Source organism: Lottia gigantea (assembly GCF_000327385.1).
Source record: "Lottia gigantea unplaced genomic scaffold LOTGIsca_148, whole genome shotgun sequence".
NCBI classification, from domain to species: Eukaryota; Metazoa; Mollusca; class Gastropoda; family Lottiidae; genus Lottia; species Lottia gigantea.
In genome coordinates, this window is record NW_008707761.1 from 463,418 (window position 1) to 482,182 (window position 18,765).

General features: G+C 33.1%; 3 protein-coding genes across 3 annotated transcripts; 1 reads left to right on the forward strand and 2 right to left on the reverse strand.

Moving 5' to 3' along the window:
- The first annotated feature begins 2,064 nt into the window (after positions 1–2,064).
- On the forward strand, positions 2,065–10,514 carry LOTGIDRAFT_173095 (hypothetical protein). The gene is made up of 10 exons (XM_009050277.1): positions 2,065–2,204; positions 3,030–3,204; positions 3,764–3,887; positions 4,294–4,412; positions 4,994–5,193; positions 5,462–5,584; positions 6,024–6,171; positions 6,632–6,730; positions 9,037–9,856; positions 9,939–10,514. Exons 1-9 carry the CDS (start codon positions 2,143–2,145, stop codon positions 9,205–9,207), a joined length of 1,221 nt encoding a protein of 406 aa, XP_009048525.1. The 5' UTR covers positions 2,065–2,142; the 3' UTR covers positions 9,208–9,856; positions 9,939–10,514.
- A 398-nt stretch (positions 10,515–10,912) lies between these two features.
- LOTGIDRAFT_238502 (hypothetical protein) lies at positions 10,913–12,981 on the reverse strand. The gene is made up of 4 exons (XM_009050278.1): positions 12,795–12,981; positions 12,241–12,419; positions 11,747–11,856; positions 10,913–11,304 (listed from the first exon to the last, which is right to left on the reverse strand). Exons 1-4 carry the CDS (start codon positions 12,849–12,851, stop codon positions 11,192–11,194), a joined length of 459 nt encoding a protein of 152 aa, XP_009048526.1. The 5' UTR covers positions 12,852–12,981; the 3' UTR covers positions 10,913–11,191.
- Positions 12,982–14,708: 1,727 nt separating this feature from the next.
- On the reverse strand, positions 14,709–18,454 carry LOTGIDRAFT_173098 (hypothetical protein; the record flags this gene model as incomplete). The annotated part of the gene is made up of 9 exons (XM_009050279.1): positions 14,709–14,837; positions 15,067–15,089; positions 15,520–15,822; positions 16,263–16,339; positions 16,590–16,761; positions 17,020–17,134; positions 17,535–17,605; positions 17,869–17,967; positions 18,313–18,454. 9 exons carry the CDS (start codon positions 18,452–18,454, stop codon positions 14,709–14,711), a joined length of 1,131 nt encoding a protein of 376 aa, XP_009048527.1.
- Between the last annotated feature and the right edge of the window lie 311 nt (positions 18,455–18,765).

An 18,765-nucleotide genomic window follows, 5' to 3' on the forward strand; every position in this document is an offset into this window, starting at 1 on the left:
GATCTACTACAATAAGTTTATTTTACAAGTTAAAGGGATTGTAAAAAGGTTTTCTAAAATTTGTATGTGTATCGAACATCAATTTGCACCAATTTTCAATCAGATGTCTGTGGTTCCTGCAATTCCACTAAAAATCAGTGTTCAATGACATCACAAATTTCATAGGGCCTAATGTGATAAAGCATATTTTGCAATAAGTGACCTCATTGCAGGAACCACAGACGTCTGACTGAAAATGGATGCTATCAGTGTCCCAGATACACATACAATCTTTACAATCCCTTTAAGTAAATGATGGTTGACCTTATCTTATCTCTGTGATATTTTTATTATTAATTCATCATTTATTTTATTAATTAGCTTAAACATCCAGACCTTTTCACAAATAAATAAAAATATAGTTTGATTTGTGTTAAATTGAGTTTTATTGCAACATTTGTCGACTTGTGATATTAATTAGTTTATAGATCTACATCTTGACTTTTTATCAGGACCCCCTTTTCACAAAAAATGAGTTTAATTTTGTGTTAAGTTTTTAAATTTATCCATCTGCTGTATTAATTACACAATCTAGTTAAAATAAAAATTTTGTTTTGTTTATTTTGTAAATTGGTGAATCATTCAGAATGTTGAGTAAATCTAAAAGTTAATAAAAATACAGAACAAAAGTTTGGTCAGAATTAACTAAAAGTTTCTCCTATTTAATTTTTGTATCAAATGATATTATGTTTAATTTTGCAAAATGATTGTTTCTGGTATTTGTATTTATTTGTATTTATTTGTATTTATTGTATAAATCACCATATTTATAAATATAATAAAATTATTTATTTAGATAATAAATTTCTTCTTATTTAATTGTTAACAGTGGTGTTTCTAAGGCCCCATCAAGTTGAAACCACGCCCCCATTCGTCATAATAAGACCATGTCAAAACCTGTATTCATGATACGAGACAAAGCCCAATACTCCCCCCTCACTCAACAAGTATATTGAACTTTGTATTAAAATGATAGACAGAATATATCAAGATTAGATAAAAAGACACTTCAAGACAATTGATAAATACTTATATCTATTACTTAATATGTTGAAATGGGCATAGTGACCCCCCTACCACTTGACAGTGGGGAGGGTAAGATCCATATCCCAGCCCTCCTTCCCTACCACACAACCCCCCTTACTTCCTCCCCAGGATAGAGGTTTCAAACTTCTCATCGTTATAAATAGGGGAAGAACTTCCTGTTAACCTCCCTTTAAACTCAGCCCCTCCCCCCCTCACCAATGATTCCTAATAATACCACTGTCACTTGATAAAGGCCAGTAATAGTCAAGATGAATATTATAAGAGCAAATAGTTCATATTCTTAATCATATTATCTTATGATAACAAGATAGATCAAATGATGAAAGCACAAGACACTGTTGTTTCAAGATCATTTGACTGAGATGTGACTTCAGTCATTCATACCAACTCTGTATCATAGGAAACATGCTTATCAGCTCTCCACACCCCTAAAATATACAGCATAGAAATTAAAACACCATTATAGTTATAACCCTGACCTGAAACATACTCTATCAAAAGACAATTAGAAGGGTAGGGAATCAAGCCTATTTAAAACCTGTAGTCACTAATATTATATATTACATGTAGCAAGTTTTACAATTGTTTCTGCCTTCATTCACACTTTTTTTGAAAAATCATTAAGTCCCTAATTCCCAAATTGCAATATAATGTAGGCCTATAGGCCTAGGTATAATAAATGCTAACTCTAATGTAGACTTAAACTAAAGTATATGAAGCTATCATTGAACTTATTCGACCCATTAGTCTATGATAATTAAGGAAATGAAATGAACTAGGCCAAATATAAGTATATAGCATTTAGTATATAGGAGGACCTAATCCGAATTAAAATTTAATCCGGATTAAAATTCTGACTCAATCACGTGATATTGAAGTCATATGACTGATCACGTGACCGGTGTATCAGGCCCTAACTATGTATTAATAATAAACTCACGTTCAAACTTCACATTATCATTATTAATCCATGTTCCCAGGGCGTCACACGATAAACCAAAAGTTCAAACTAACTTGATTTGTGTTCAGTCTTTTCATAAAATACCGTCCTTCAAGATGAAGTTGTTGAATTTTAGTCTTGTTTTGCTGTTTGTCTGCGTCTCAGACGCCTTGATCAGGTTTGTACTTTTGACAGTTTTGAACATTTGTTGATCTGCATTGCCATTGTATTAATGTGTTTTGTCTTTATTTCAAAAAATCATAATTTGATTTTTTATGACAAACATCAAAAGATTGCAAATGATCCGCAACAATTATTACTTCAGAGCATTGAATTTGCAATGTCTATGTAGTATGATTATTGCTTGGGTTTTATTATGGTTGCTTGACCTATAACAATCTACAATATCTAGTTGACAATGGTGTCAGAACTTGAAAGAATTTAACTAGGACAATCTTTGAACAGAGACAAACTGAATCCATTTGAGCCATGTCATGTGACAAGTCAAAAATTAAAATTTGTAATATCAGTGAAATTTCTTATATTTAATATGCATAAACAGAGCATGAGGAAACAAATGAAAACAGTGGGTGGACGAGTTGACTTTTGTAGAAGGGTTAACCAATAATATTTTGTTGAAGAGTTGACATGTAGACGGGTTGACTGGTATTCAGGGGAGATGGGCTGGGGATATTTTTAATTTTACAGACTCATAATTCAGGTGCTCGTAGCCCCTCTAATGCCCGGTTCCTTTTGTTCCCTGAATTAATATTAGTCGCAATTTCAAAAATAAGTGACCTTAAACGGGCAACGCCATACAGTATGTGCAATGGTGGAAATTGCCAGGACAGCAGCATTAGCCTGCTCTTTATCAATTTCCAACTGCCATAACTTCCTGTGCCAATTTTTTTCATTTCTATTTGTGCTTTAATATTAGTCCCAAATTTTAAATTTAACAGTCATATAACATCATATATGATATTATAACTTTTTTCTATTTTAGACTTCCTCTTCATAAATTCAAGACCGTTCGAAGAACATTAAAAGATTTACATATTTCAATTGATAAATTACATGGTCGATATAATCATCAACCTCTACAGTTTAAAAATGGAGTTGTTAACATGAACATAGGAGACCCCAAACCAGACCCTGAACCCTTGACTAACTACTTAGATGTAAGTAGATTCGCCCAGATTTATTTGAATGTCCTGTTGTGCTGGGAATAAGTAGATTATTCTATTCTATGTAGAAATGTCGTTCCAATCTTAATGTAGATCTTACTATATATTTTGTAATGTTTTTCAGTTTAGACACGTAGATGTCTAGGAGTTTTAAAACTAGACCCACTAACAGTGTACGTACACTTGATGTCCGATAGAGGATATTGACCATCGGTTTTTTGAGCAGCCCCTTCAGTCATGTGCGGCATATAGAGCCACACTAACTTCTTACTGTTGTAGGCATGTTGAAATTTGGGTCGAGTCGAGTATTTCTATAATTACAGGAACCACAAACATCTGACGGGAAGCTGGAAGGGTGCAAATAGAAGCCATTAATAACCCTGATATATTCAAAATTAAGAAAAACCTCTTTACAATCCCTATAACTCAAAGTCTAGATGTCAAATATTTATTTACAACCTGTCAAGAATGAAGATGTTTGGGTTGTTCTTTAAGTCTTTATCCAGTCCTTTATGAACGAAAGCAGTTAATCTTTTATTTTGTATATTTTCAGGCCCAATATTACGGGGCTATTGGTATTGGAACTCCGAAACAATCTTTTAAAGTTGTTTTTGATACTGGATCATCTAATCTGTGGGTGCCGTCTAAAAAATGCAAGTTAACTGACATAGCTTGTTGTAAGTATATATTATTTATTTGATATCAGATTTTGGGGTAAGTACCTCAACAGTTGAAAATCGACAAACAGCATTCTTATGCTGATGCCCTGGCAAAAATTCCTTCATTGCACCCTTCATGGAGTTGCCTGTCTTCATAGCCCACATGGTGCAGAAAAGTAGAACATAAAACTATATTCAATTCAAAATGGCTATCAGAAGCTGGAATAGAGACAGGTATAGAGGCAGATTTAGAGGCACATGTTTCAGTTCCTATAAATATGATTTTAAAAATTATAATTAAATCTTTGAATAAAGAATGTGGGTATATGTAGAGTCTAGAAGTAGTCTGGTAAAATTGAAAAAAGCAAGAAAAGGCCTGAATATTCACATGTTAAATATAAATATCTTCTTTATTATTTTCCAGTGTTACACAATAAATATGACAGCTCCAAATCCTCCACCTACAAGGCTAACGGCACTAAATTCGCCATCCAATATGGTACTGGATCTTTAACTGGTTTTCTGAGTACTGATGATGTTACAGTGAGTATTAGATCATTCTATAATGGCCCAAATCAAATCTTCCTTAACTCAACCACAACATTAACCTGTCGGACCAAAACACACTTGGACCACTCTTTTTTAAATATATTTCATAAACTGGTACCACTTTTCATCACACACTCAGAGTCTCAAAAGTGGTCAGAGTCTGTAATGAAACCTGGTTCGAGTTTGTATAGTCATTGGTCAGAGTCTCAAAAAAGTGGCCTGAGTGTGTTATGAAAAGTTGTCCGAGTGTGTTATGAAAAGTTGTCCGAGTGTGTTTTAGTCAGAGTTGTCATGTATTGTTAAAAATTAACCTTTTGCTCAATTAGGATCAGGCAAGTTGACATAAAACTCATTTTCAAGGAATTAATTTGATGGCAATTTAAAAGTTCAACAGTGTTTTGTTCTCTCCATTTTATTTTCCCTTGTTCTCAGTGGATGCCCCCAAGGCCTAAAACTATTGGGAAAAATTTGTGGAAATATACAGGATTGAAGAAAAATCTGTCAGGGACCCCTTCCAATCCAAAGTTCTACGGTCACAAAACATCTTTTGAGTTCCTGTACATTTTGTTTTGTAGATTGGTGAAATAACCGTCAAACATCAGACCTTCGCCGAGGCTGTCACTCAACCCGGTATTACCTTCGTTGCTGCTAAATTTGATGGCATTCTGGGATTAGGTTTTGACACGATCTCAGTAGACCAGGTTACTCCAGTCTTCTATAACATGGTCAATCAAAGTCTAATTCCTGACCCAGTTTTCTCTGTTTATCTTGACAGGTTGGTGATCGTTATTTTACTTGATTTTCCTTTTTCTCCAATTCTTAAGATCTGCTGAAATAATCAAATAATCTCAATAGAATAATTCACATGACATCCAGGTTTTAATTAAGAGGGTAATAAGAATAAGAAGTTTGGAATAAGTTTATTAGAGGATGCCCCATTGTACACTACATAGCTTCGTACAAAAGTTTTATTGTATCGAAATCCTGAGGTTCAAGAAATAACCGTTCTAGTTTTGTAATAAAATTTGTATTTTATTTTGTAGAAATCCAGAAGGTAAAGAAGGAGGTGAGTTGATATTTGGTGGAAGTGATCCCAATCATTATAATGGTAGTTTTAGTTATTTACCAGTTACTAGAAAGGGATACTGGCAATTTAAGATGGACGGGTAAGATTTTCAAATTCTCTTTAAATCTGTTTGATAGAAAATTTCAAGACTAAGTGCGTGTTTTTTAGCTGCAAGGCTTTTACAGTATTCCAAAGAATACGCAAATAATAGTGATGTAAAAAAGAAAGAAACAATTTTTAACTGTCTACCAGCTGGGCTTTGGTCAAAAATCTTAACATTGATCTTTCCTGGATTATCTTATCAGTACCCTAATTAACAGCTGGGTCGACTGGAATTATGAGGAAAGATCACTAATTGAAGGTCATTAGACTTTTACACATGACCCAGATTAAAATTTTAATTAGATTTTATGATGTTTTATTTTTAGAATCAATAATCAGCAAGTAAATGACATAGGTACCTTGATAGGTATGTGATTGTTAAATTTTCTGATTAACATTTCTAATTGTAAATTTTAATTTTATCATATCAATTTCAGTATTAATGTAGATGGCAAGGCCAGTTCTTTCTGTTCAGGAGGTTGTCAAGCTATAGCTGATACTGGTACCTCACTTCTAGCCGGACCTTCCGACGAGATTGCCAAGTTACAGACCATGATTGGAGCTACTCCATTAGCTAAGGGAGAGGTAGGGAAAAATTCTTAAACTCGATTCTAAACTTGTTTCAAGAAATTAATTGCTACAGTACAGAAACAGCTAGATTTTGAATACCAAAATTCGTATTCAAATAATATATATGTAATAAACAGAAAGACAGGTCTTCTATTCCAGAGTCCAGCTATGCATGCCAATTATTAAATATGTAATGGGATGTATAGTTGATTATTCAATAATATAATATTTTCATTGTTTAAAAAGTGCTCAATACATTAATTGTAGAATTAAGATTCATACATATCCTATAATTTATTTGAAGTAACTGCTGATGAAAAACGAACAGCTCTGTCATGGTCTTTTATGCATATATTATCAAAGTTACCAGTTATTTTGAATGATATATCTTCAAATTTGATTGCCTTCTCTTTTAGTATAATAGAATTATTACTGTAAGGACTTTTAAAATTTTTTATTTAATATGTATTTTCAGTATATGGTGGATTGTAATAAAATCTCCAGTCTGCCACCAATTACCTTCATGTTAGGAGGAAAACCATTTACATTACAAGGAAAAGATTACGTGCTTGTGGTATGTAGCTTGATAATTTTAATTATGGCCCCTAAAACCTCTACTGACCATTACCCACAATTTGTATTAGAATTACAACCCTGCCTGCAATTGCCAGACTATTTCAGATTGAATGAATGTTTAACACAGCCATCTGAAGTTTTTTGGTATGGGAAATATCTTGAGGACTAAAATTATTGAAACTTCATGATTTCCTTGCTTTGCTTCCTAGACTTTTAGACATACAATCCAAACTTAACTTTATCTGGCAAAGAACCCTCCCAGTGGCTTTTCTATGGATTAGTCAAGACAGGGCCAGAGAATAGTCAAGGGGGCTAAAAATAATAGTGGGGCCAAAGCTGGGCAAGCCTCAATTCGGAGGGCTTCTCTGTAGAATTGCCACAGAACACTCCCTTGTTTCATCACCTGCACATTATGCTATTTAATTTCAGATCGATCAAGAACTTGTCTCCCTCCCCGTTTTTTTCACCTGCCCATGTCACCTTGTCACCTAACTTCCATCCCCACTTGTTATTTTCAGATCAGTCAAGCCAGTGTTAAAATCTGTCTCAGTGGGTTTATAGGCCTAGATGTCCCTAAACCCCTTGGACCCTTGTGGATCTTAGGAGATGTATTTTTAGGGCCGTATTATACAGAGTTTGATCTGGGAAAGAGTCGAGTTGGGTTTGCTAACTCCACTTCTACAGCACGGAAACATAAACATTAGGTTATAAGTTATTTCTTAATTTCAATGCATGTTTTCTTTCTATAGTCTGTTTCTTAATTTAAACTAGCTAAGTTTCAATGCATGTTTTCTTTCTATAGTCTGTTTCTTAATTTAAACTAGCTAAGTTTCAATGCATGTTTTCTTTCTATAGTCTGTTTCTTAATTTAAACTAGCTAAGTTTCAATGCATGTTTTCTTTCTATAGTCTGTTTCTTATTTTTAACTAGCTAAGTTTCAATGCATGTTTTCTTTCTATAGTCTGTTTCTTATTTTTAACTAGCTAAGTTTCAATGCATGTTTTCTTTCTATAGTCTGTTTCTTATTTTTAACTAGCTAAGTTTCAATGCATGTTGACCTTTATATTTTCTTTAACGCTTTTTTCAAAATTTTTTCAGATCAAGGTTTCAAAATATAGTCATCTGATTGGTCTATAACGCTAAATTTAAAATGAATTTTGTTTAATCAACCAATCGGATGACTTGAACAATTTTTATACGCCCACATCTCTCTATGTGCTCTAAAAACTAGATTTTTTGATGTGTAGACATATTCATAGAATCGAATTTGAGCTATTCTGGACCGTTAGAAGCAGAGTTATTGCCCTTGCCCCAAAATCTTGAATATTTACCATCCACATGCAGCATGGCTGTGGTCCACTATCTTTTTTTTTTTGGGGGGTACATAAATTTCTTTTCTTTATTCCTTTTAACATTTTTGATTATGGGGAACTTTTTTCTTACCTCAAATAAATTATTTTCTTTTTATTGCTTATCTTTAACATAGAATAAATCTTTCTGGTTTCTTTAGGCTCTTTGGTTATGGCATTATTTCTATTTTTACTCTCAATGTAGAGGGTTTTGACTATAGACCTTATTCACGCCTCGTTTTTGAGACACTGAAAGCAAAGTTCATAACACAAATTACGGCATCCATTGATAAGATGCCAACGTCAAATGAATGAATAGCCTATTCATTAAACACTCGCTAAACAGCTAGGAAAACTGCCCTTTCTAGGAAATGTGTGAGAGTAAAATTCATCTGAAAGTATCATTAAATAGCTGAATCAATTCCAAATTTAATGATGTAAAATATGATCAGTTTATTGAGTTTGGAGATGGAGGCTTTAAAGACGTCATGCAGTGACATAACGTTACCTTTTCAAGGTTGGCGTTATGAGCCTCGTTCTGGATTCAATATGGCGGACGCGTGAATAAGGTTTTTAGCATGTTCTTTTCTTGTAACCTTTTTTATTTTGGATGTTTCTTAGTCTCTATATATGTTATATTTTTATATTATTGCTTGATTAAAGGTCTTTATAGCATGACCTGTTCCTCTGTGTACAATTTAATAATAATTTAATAATTAACAAGAATTATCATTTTGAAATAGAATGTGAAGCCAATTTTTTTTATTTTATGAATATCATTAGAGTGAGGAACCATGTTTTTATGAAAGTAAGAAGACAGAGTGACTAAAATATTTAATCTACCAGCTTTCATCATCATCGAGACATTTATTATGATTATAACTCATTTCAAATAGTCCAGTTTTCAAAAGAAAAATACCATAAACTCTGATATTTATTTTAATTTTTATTTCAGATTAGTCAGGCTGGACAGCAGATTTGTTTGAGTGGATTTATCGGACTGGATATTCCACCACCAGCTGGTCCTTTATGGATCCTTGGAGACGTTTTCCTTGGACCGTTTTACTCCGAATTCGATCTTGGAAATAATCGAGTTGGATTAGCTTACTCTGTAAATTCAAATTAATGTATTTTTTCATATGGCCATACCAATTACTTTTCTTGTTTTACAGATTTTTTCTTAAATATTGAGGTAGGATCTGTAAAACAAAAATAAAAATTGGTCTGGGCCTCTAGGCCAGTGTTTCTATAAGAGAGTAGGCTTGAGGCCTGAAATATCCGAACTTTACGAAGTGATACATGGTTTCTGATAGGTTAATATTGTATTTGTTTTATCCAATCAGACGTGTGAAAACTAAAAGATATTTTAGTCAGGATGTTCCAGGCATCAAACCTTCTATTTACAGGAATCTTACAATCAAAAAGGCGGGATATTTTCTTTGCACAAAATACTCTCATGAAAAGTAGGGCCTAATATTTTAGGTGAAAATATTTATAAAGATCAGAAATATAGAGACAAGCATCGTGATATTAGCATATAAAACTATTTTGTAGCTTGTCAATCACATTAGGTTCTATTTCCATCATAAAAATGGTTTTATTTTGTTGCATTTCACTAAAGTATAGTTATTATTTCGTATAAATATTTTTGTTAGTAAATTATAATAGTATTAGTGCTGTCTATTATCGAGGCTTGTATGTATTATTATATAGAAATATTAAAACAGAACCTGAATCATGTTGTTACTCAGAGTTTCACGCTATGTGATCTCCAGACAACTGTAGAATGATATAGAAATATTAAAACAGAACCTGAATCATGTTGTTACTCAGAGTTTCACGCTATGTGTTCTTCAGACAACTGATCTATTTTCTTTATTATTTTTGTAAGTTGATGTATATATATGACTGGTGTTTGTCAGTGATTGATAAAAGTAGTACTGCTTTAGTTTGTAAAGCGGCAAAATATTGGAACATTTATTGCTTTTTCAGAGCTCCAGCAAGATTATCCCAGTGAAATATCTATTGTATTTGTACTGTTTTATTAGATGTTATATTTTTGTATTTTGTTCAATATAGATTAACATTCCTCGTACAGAACGTCAACACCAATTATCCACAGAATCTGACAATATCGTAAAATTTGAACGTGGGAATTTTCATGTTATATAATGTTTTAAATAATATTGGCCACTGTTGACATCTCCTAAATGCTCTACTGTGAATATGAAAAACCTAACTGAATATTGTCAATATGTTATTTATCATTGGCTTGTGTTTTTGTTAATAAAAAGCATAGTTTTAATTATTTGAAATCAGTTTCCTATATAATAGCTAGTAGTAGAAAAGCTTTCATCTCATGTATGTTCACTCACTACTGTACAATACACCAAGATTTGAAGAGAATTTTCTAATAAAATTACATTAATACTCAATGTGTCGTGCTTTCTTTACTATTTTGTGCAACAAGGGCTGGAGATGGGTCATGCTTTATAAAAGCTACTAAGAATTGAATCTGTGCCATCAAATATGGATCTGACTGCCAATATTGGCTCAATTGGATAGTTCTAAACAGGTACCATCTGTTTCTATACTGCCCTCAGTAATGGTACAGAAGTGGAATATGAATCCTGAACCTATCGAGCAGCTCTGTGATATAAGTAATAGACAGTGTATATTAATACTTTAATGCCCCGGTTCCCAACCTAGCGTGTTTTCACCCCCTGGAGGTGTGGGAGGAGAATTCATTTTGAATTGAGAGAGCACCTCACACCATCACATGCTGAAAATGTGGATGATACAAAATTATGGAGGTGTGAAGGCTGAAATAGGTTGGGAACTACTGCTTTAATGTTAATATATATATCATTTATTTACACAAAGATTGAATAGATGTCTCCACACAACAAAAACTGGGAATTTTGTCTCTCACAATGGCATTGGTTACCTAAGACAATTCATCTAAATCTTAAAACTTGATTTTCCTTTCAAATACAAAGTCTGTACATGAGATTTCACTGGCAATCTAACAAGAAACAAGATGTAGCGATCAGTCAACATTTCCAAAAGGGCTGCAAATAGTTATTTTAGAATTGATCGAGACTGGATGTTCATGTATAAAGGTCTGGTTGAGTAAGTCTAAGATCATGGTCTTTATTTTTAGCATGATCTTTCAACATGTCCATAATCTGATGATTATATTCTTCTGGGGTCGGCTTGTTTCCTGGAAAACAAAAATATTCAATAGAACTTATTACAAGCTAGTATTATCTGTGTTTATGTAAATATATTATAGTTTTTACAGTCTTGTACTTAATTTATTTCAACTGTCCTCTGTCAGTCCCTTCGGTGCTTTAAACATTCAACCCTTAAAGAACATTGTTAAAGCTAGGGCTAGGTAAAACAACCGAAATAATTTTGGCATGTTTTAAATTAATTTACAGGGTTTCTCAATTGAATTATTTCCATTATTAATCGATTATTGATTGGTAGTCTGCCATTGATAATCTATTTCAATTTTGTAATCTTGTAGTCTTCATGCCAACAATCAGATTTATTACCCATAAGCTGTCGGTCACTTTGATGGACCTAATTCTGACCAAGGACCAAATATGAGTTAAAGCCTATTTTAATATCAAGAATATAGTATAATATAACAGACTGACCTGTTATCCAGTAGTAGATCTCCCAATCATTGGTTGGTTTATTTATTAATCTATCATACAGTGTTAACTGATCTTCATTCAAATTATCTAAAAACTTGGCAGCGAATGAACTGAAAATATTTTTAAAAAAAAAGTTACTTATGGTTAGATTGATATTGAAAGACACAAAATATCAGAATTGATGTTGATAAAGATTTCTCTAGAAATAACACATATTGAGCTTAACTTGCTGGCAAAGCAAATATCTGGAGAGCTTTATCCATTTCAGTTTGTGAGCAAAAGAAAGAGTCTTAGTGATTGTGGGTACAACAGTGGAACTCTCCAAGGCTGAAAATGATTTAAACAAATATACTCTAAAGTAGTAGCAACAGAACTCTACTAACTTAATTCTACTGATATAGAAAGAAAATATGTTGGAGAATTGATTACAGCCTCAAAAAAGAAGCTTAAGATAAGTTAGTCTCTGTGAGCTTTTATCCCTGGATAGTGTATACCTCAAGAGAAGTCCATTTTCTGTCATTCCTCGTTTCCTACTCTGATACAGTAATCTGGCTCGTTTTAACTCTGTAGTTTCGCCAGATCTTTCACGATATTCTGGTATAGGTGGCTCTGTATTCTCTGGTGTATAAATTCCTCCTGTTGATAATCTGGCAACATTTGGGATTTGGCGAGTCTAAAATCAAGAAAACGGCTAAAACAGATTTTAATAGAAAACCAAGAAAAAACTCGAGCAAAGAACGCACACCAACTGGGCTGGAGATAGAACTACAAGTACAAGACAAGTTTTGACACTTGAAATATGGTAAAAACAAACTGTAAAGTTCCAATCTAATCCCTCTCCCAACCCTTTGCCTTTGGTTACCACAACCTCTTGCCAAGACCTGTGTCTGAATTAAAAGTACGGCCACTTGTAGATCTATATGCATTTCGTTTTTGCATAAGCAACCCAACCATTATCAAGATCATATCCAAAAAAGACTGACACTGACTCTGTGACATTTCATTTATGATAGCAGCTTGTTCAATGTTCATGGTCATGGATACTTACAATGCTCGAAACTGTAATCCTAGCGGGTGGCAACAATCGAAACAAGATACTGGACATCTTGGAAGAGTGATGCACCGCTGGACAAGAAAAGAAAAACGAATATCAAGGCTTTTCTCTTCGAATTAACTCTTCGCTTTGACTTACAAAACACTTTTCTGTTTCATAACATTGTTCAGTTCAAGAACAGGTAACTCAGTTTTGTTTTGTTGTAGTTTCGATTTTCCAGACTATGATTTTAATATACATTGAAGGGACGCAACTCTGTCAATGATTTTTGGACTAAAGGCTACAGTTAAATCAATCAAGCACTTAAAGCCATCAAATTCATAAAATGTCCTTACAGTACATATTGTAAAACAGTTCATATTTTTAAGCGTTTCAGCACAAAATTAAACACTGAACACATAGTCACAACATAGTCACAAATACTAACAATCAACTCACTGAACACATAGTCACAAATACTAACAATCAACTCACTGAACACATAGTCACAAATACTAACAATCAACTCAAATCTGTTCACCCTGTTCTATCTTCTTTATAGTTTATCCATTGATGATCTTCTGTTCAACTCACCAATCTAATCTCATCTCTCTGAACATTCTAACCTCCTGTCATTAAGCCAATAGTTCTCTCATACAGAAAGACTATTCCAGTCAGTGTTTCTTTTAATGTTATTGAGGAAAAGTTACCTTACCAAGTTTCACTGTTTATAATTTCATATATTGTAAGTAATTGTGGCTTTGTTGTGTCAGTTTAGTATTTTCGTGGGATGATTTGAGTCTTGAATATATGTTAATAGTCTTCAAAAGTATAACAATCCCATAAATCCTTCAACAATATGAATTTCACTTTCCATTTGTTGTTATTTTAACATTCAAACGCAGATAATTCTCCACACACATGGATTTGAAGGCTCAAATTTCAACGGTGAGCTGTGAACACTATAACTGATTAGCACAGCTAAAAACATTCCCGTTTCTGAGACTAAGGTATGATTGGTCAAATGGATGGCGAACCTGTCCCTTAAATGCAAGGTATTTCATCTTAGCTGCCAGCTATAACACAAAACAATTACAATCATTAGGTGAAATTAAATCATTTTAAATATTTATTTTCAAACAAATACAATAATATAACAAACTATTTTAAAATACAAAAGATGAAAACATACAGTTTATAATGAAATAATAACAATATTACTAATATCACAGTTAAAATAATATAATTCAGGGACTAATCATGTACAAAAGAAAACTGTGTGGGTTTTTTTTTTGGCTAATTGTCTTATGGAATCTGTGAAAATATTCAGATCTACTTGACATGAAATTAAAATATTTTCAATATCAAATAAATGTAAAGCAAACTTTGAGGAATAACCTCTAAATTAAGTTAAAACAGCGTAATCCAGGGACAATGACCGTTAGCAAAATAAAGTGGATGGAAAACGCTATGTGAACTATGTGTCTATTGGTGGGATGATTTGTCTGTCTCAGTAATATTAAGATCTACTGTTGATTATGTGCAAAATTCAAATATTTTAAACAACAAACTTTGAGGAAAAATCTCTAAATTGACAAGCACCCTTTGTGAACGTTATTAATTATAATACAAAAAAACATTATACTGATTAGTTAACTCAATTCCATCTTTTGAGGCTATTTGGATAAAGTAAACCACAGTCTCATCTCTTTATTGATAAGTGTGGTTGTTCAAATGATTGATTTGCAATATTGATTATTACACTAAACAGAGTAGGAAAAATTCTGATGCCTGTGCCAGTGTTTCTGAGAGTATAAATCAAGATCAGTTATGATGTAGCTGCCTATTGAAAGGATCCCAAGGGTTTTTACTTTATTTGACCATTTATTCCAGTTCTATAAAATATTATACTAAATATGATAATGTAAATCAAGGTGAATCTGTTTTTACTAGATAATCCGCCACTTTCAGTAACTTTCTCTTATTAATACAATCATCTAGCCACTGACAGGTAACCATAGCAACACTTTTACTTTCTTTTCTTAGGTTTAATAATTCCTGAAATAATAACATAAAATTTATAACTTGAAGTCAAACAACCTAAGAAATATTTAGATTATATTCTCTAACATTTTGAGAGAAAAAATTGTCAAAACTCATTCAATGAAAAATTGAAATCTTATCTTAAGTGCATCTTGATTTTTAAAAATTAAATCTGATCATTCTTAACTATATTGAGCTATATAAGACAAGCCAGGCAGTGTGAAATGGGGTAAACTGTACTGACCTGTGTTGAAATATTATCCTCTACTACAATACGAGTTGTATAATCTGTGATCTTACTACCAACATCACCATCAAAAGTTTCAAGGTCAAGGACAATAAAAAGATAAACTCCTATTCTTGGAACACTGCAGCAAATAGACGAGACACAGTGTCTGGTGCAGAATAATCGATACAAATAAAAGTAGAAGAAGTGAGCACACAAGGTAGGGGTCTGGACACGATGCGGTCATGATTCCACTATTTTCTACTGTATTGATAATATAGCACCATACACTGGCGGCTTTATTGTGGTAATAGAATAGCTCAATCGATAGCGAGTTGGTTTGTCGTCTGCTAAGCGATTAGGTAAGAAAGATCAGAAAAATTCTGATAACAGTGCAAGTGCTTCCAAGAGTCACCTTTCACCCCAAAATACCTCGCCCTTTTTTTATTGCAAAAATAGCAAGAGTTTAACCTTTTAAAATGAGGTTGGACTCTGCAGTGTTTAATCTTATAAAAGGATATGCTATGATGTATCGTTTATAATGTTTGATTTTATCTTCTGTAAAACCATGTAAATATACAACTTGATCTTCAAATATACTAGACAACTCCTGATTGGATGGTTTCAAATTTGATTGATGATGATTGGTTGTTTTTGAATTGCTTTCTGCACTGTGATTGGATGTACTTGGTTTGCTTTCTGCATTATGACTGGATGTACTTGGTTTGCACTCTTCCTCCTCACTTGAGCTCAGATCTTGGGATATTTTCAAAACTGCAAAAAGAAAAATCAAAGAAGATGCACAATTTTCATTTAAAACTATTCAAATTCTTAACCATAGAACATTTTGACAAAAAGAAATCCTGGTTGCGTCTTTCACCCCTGAGATGATTCATGCTAAAGGACAAGGAATTCTAACCCTGTGGAACACAAGATTTCAACTTAAATGTATACCAATTGAGCATCCCTATAACTGATCACAAATTAATTAGCAAGAAAATGGGAGACAGCAAGAAGACCATATATACTTACTCTTCTAGACACCTGATACCACTTTTCATTATGAAATACTAACTCACTTATGATTGATATACTTCCTTCTGTGAAAAGTTCATTAGCTGCTACTAATGTTTCGCTAAAATGTTGTTTTGGATTTTGGGTTTCGTTTTGTCCTTAGTACTTGTTTTTTTTTCAAAACAAAGTTGCTAACTCACCTTTATTTTTCTGGTTTTCTTCGTTCCCCAGATTGGTTTGTTTTCGTTTAAACGCCTGTTTTCTGGGGTAGTAATATCTTTTATACATTCAGGAATAAAATTTTATACAAGTGTTTATAATTAATAACATAAGTACTAGCGTTGTCAAGGAGACGTCAGGAGACACTTATACCTTCTATTTGTACCATTTTATTTCCCTTTAGAAATTGGTAAATGCACCCTTATTAAATTCTCTTTTTTGATTTCCATCTGTTGTAGTATCTATAATAGACACAGCCTTGGCCTGTCCCACTCGAAGCACATCCTGTACCTCAGATTGGAGGTTACCTCAAGTTAAACACCTTCATAAGAAAGAAAGTACAAGTATAGATTGATGTGAAAAAAGGATACATGAAAGTTTGTATGCCTCTAGATGTCAGTATTTTTTTAATCAGTCGTTCTGTTCCATACCAATTAAAACTTGGTGTATCATGGCCAATACGTGGTAGATGAACACTGGCTGAAATATTACAACAATCTTATATCATTGGTCAACTAATACAGGTTGATTTACAATTTCTTTTTTTGTCTTCAATCTAATTGTAGTTTCAAGAATACAGTGAAACTCTTCTAAACAATATCTTCTGTCAACAGGCATCTTATCTGAAGATGCAAATTTGAGAAGTCTTCACCAAATCATTATTAAATACATACCAAACCACCCCCTCTAAAACACAATCCGGCATCAAAATCAAGATCATATAATCTTTCAGCCTACCTTTTTTAGCCTTAGCTACAACGTATATTTTCTCCAGCCCGAGACGTAAAGCTGAGAGTTTTATACCAGAGAGATTATTACGTTTATCTCGATGTTGAGCTATTATCAATCCCAACTGAAAATAGAAAAACATAGAAGAAGAATATTCATAAAATCTTCAAGATTAGAAGAAAAAAGAACTTTATTTTAAGATAAGAGAAAATATTTTGACTGAGTGTCTATGCTAGCAAGTTCAGTCTTCTAGAACACATAATGCCATTCTGTGAATGGGTTTCAACTTAGCGTCCCTTTCAGAGAGTCCACATAGCTAATATCAACTACTTTGCTGTCATGCAGACGATAAAACTATCGTCAAATATCAAACATGTTTGATATTATAAATCCCGTCAGGGACGCCATTATCTTTTTGTGGATGTAGGGGCACACGCAAGATTTTACTCTAATCGCCGACAAAAATCTCCAATCAAGACAGCTTGTGTTAGAAATAGGTGTCAATCTCTTATCATAATATTTACCAAATCTTCTCCCTCTTCTCTACCTTCTATATCATCTATATTAATCAGATGACAATCTCCTAGAGCTAGATCTGTAAAATATAGAGATAGGTTGAGATAAATACATATATATCATTTATAACAGGTAGAAAAGGATCCTTTGTGATCCTAAGTTTTTATTTTTTTTGTATATAGTTTTTTTTTTCTTTCTAACTACAAGATAATATTTATAAATTTTATAGTGGTAATCACTATGGTGTGAGGACCCTTAACCTGGCAAAACAAGACAAAATTTTGAATATTAACGCAGCTTATTACACTACCCACTGCCCAATATAACAAACTAATACCTTACCCTGACATTTACTGGCTAGTTTATATTGTTTCTCAGGGGTGGGAGACCGAGCTGCGAGGGCTGAAAATAATCCTCCCCTTCCCCATCTCCCTGAATCATCTAAAAATAAACAACAAAACATTTTATATTTCATTTCTTCTTTGAAACAATCCTGCCTGATAAAAATAATAAAATTACAGCTTGAAGGGCTTGTTAAGAGTTTTTCTAAAATTTTTATGCTATGATGATGCTATCAATTTGTCCCATTCCAAATTTCAATGAGATGTCTATGGTTCCTCCAATTCCTTTAAATTTGCAAAATATGCTTGTATCACATAAGGCTCTTTGCAACTACTTACCTTAAGGTTGCAAGGTAAAAAAAATTCTGATGCCTGTGCCAGTGCTTTCTTCAAGAGTCAGCCCAGTGTCAGCTTTCACCCCCTAATAGCTAGTATAAAGACCAACCTGCACAGTGTACTACAATGTTAGTTGGACAGTTCGTATCAACTGGATGAGTGACGTCACCAATAACATATCTTAATCCAACAGGGTCGACATCATCATCATCATCATCATCATCATCATCATCATCATCATCATCACTCATCTATTTCTATATTACATGTTTTATAGTTGTACGATTCCCATAGATCTTGTCTGAAATAAACATTCAAACTACAATACAGATCAATCCATTTGTCATTGAGGCATTAAAGCTACCCTGAAATTGGGAATTCAAATCAAAGCTGTTATTTATGGTCCAAAACAGTATAGATCTCTGACTTATAGCATAGGATGTGAATGAAGTATCAGAATAATTAACTTAGTCCGGGAAATTACAGCCGGAAATTACAGCTGTCTCAAACTGACACCAAGTAGCAGATTTATTTTAACGTTTATCTGGTTGAAATAATCTTA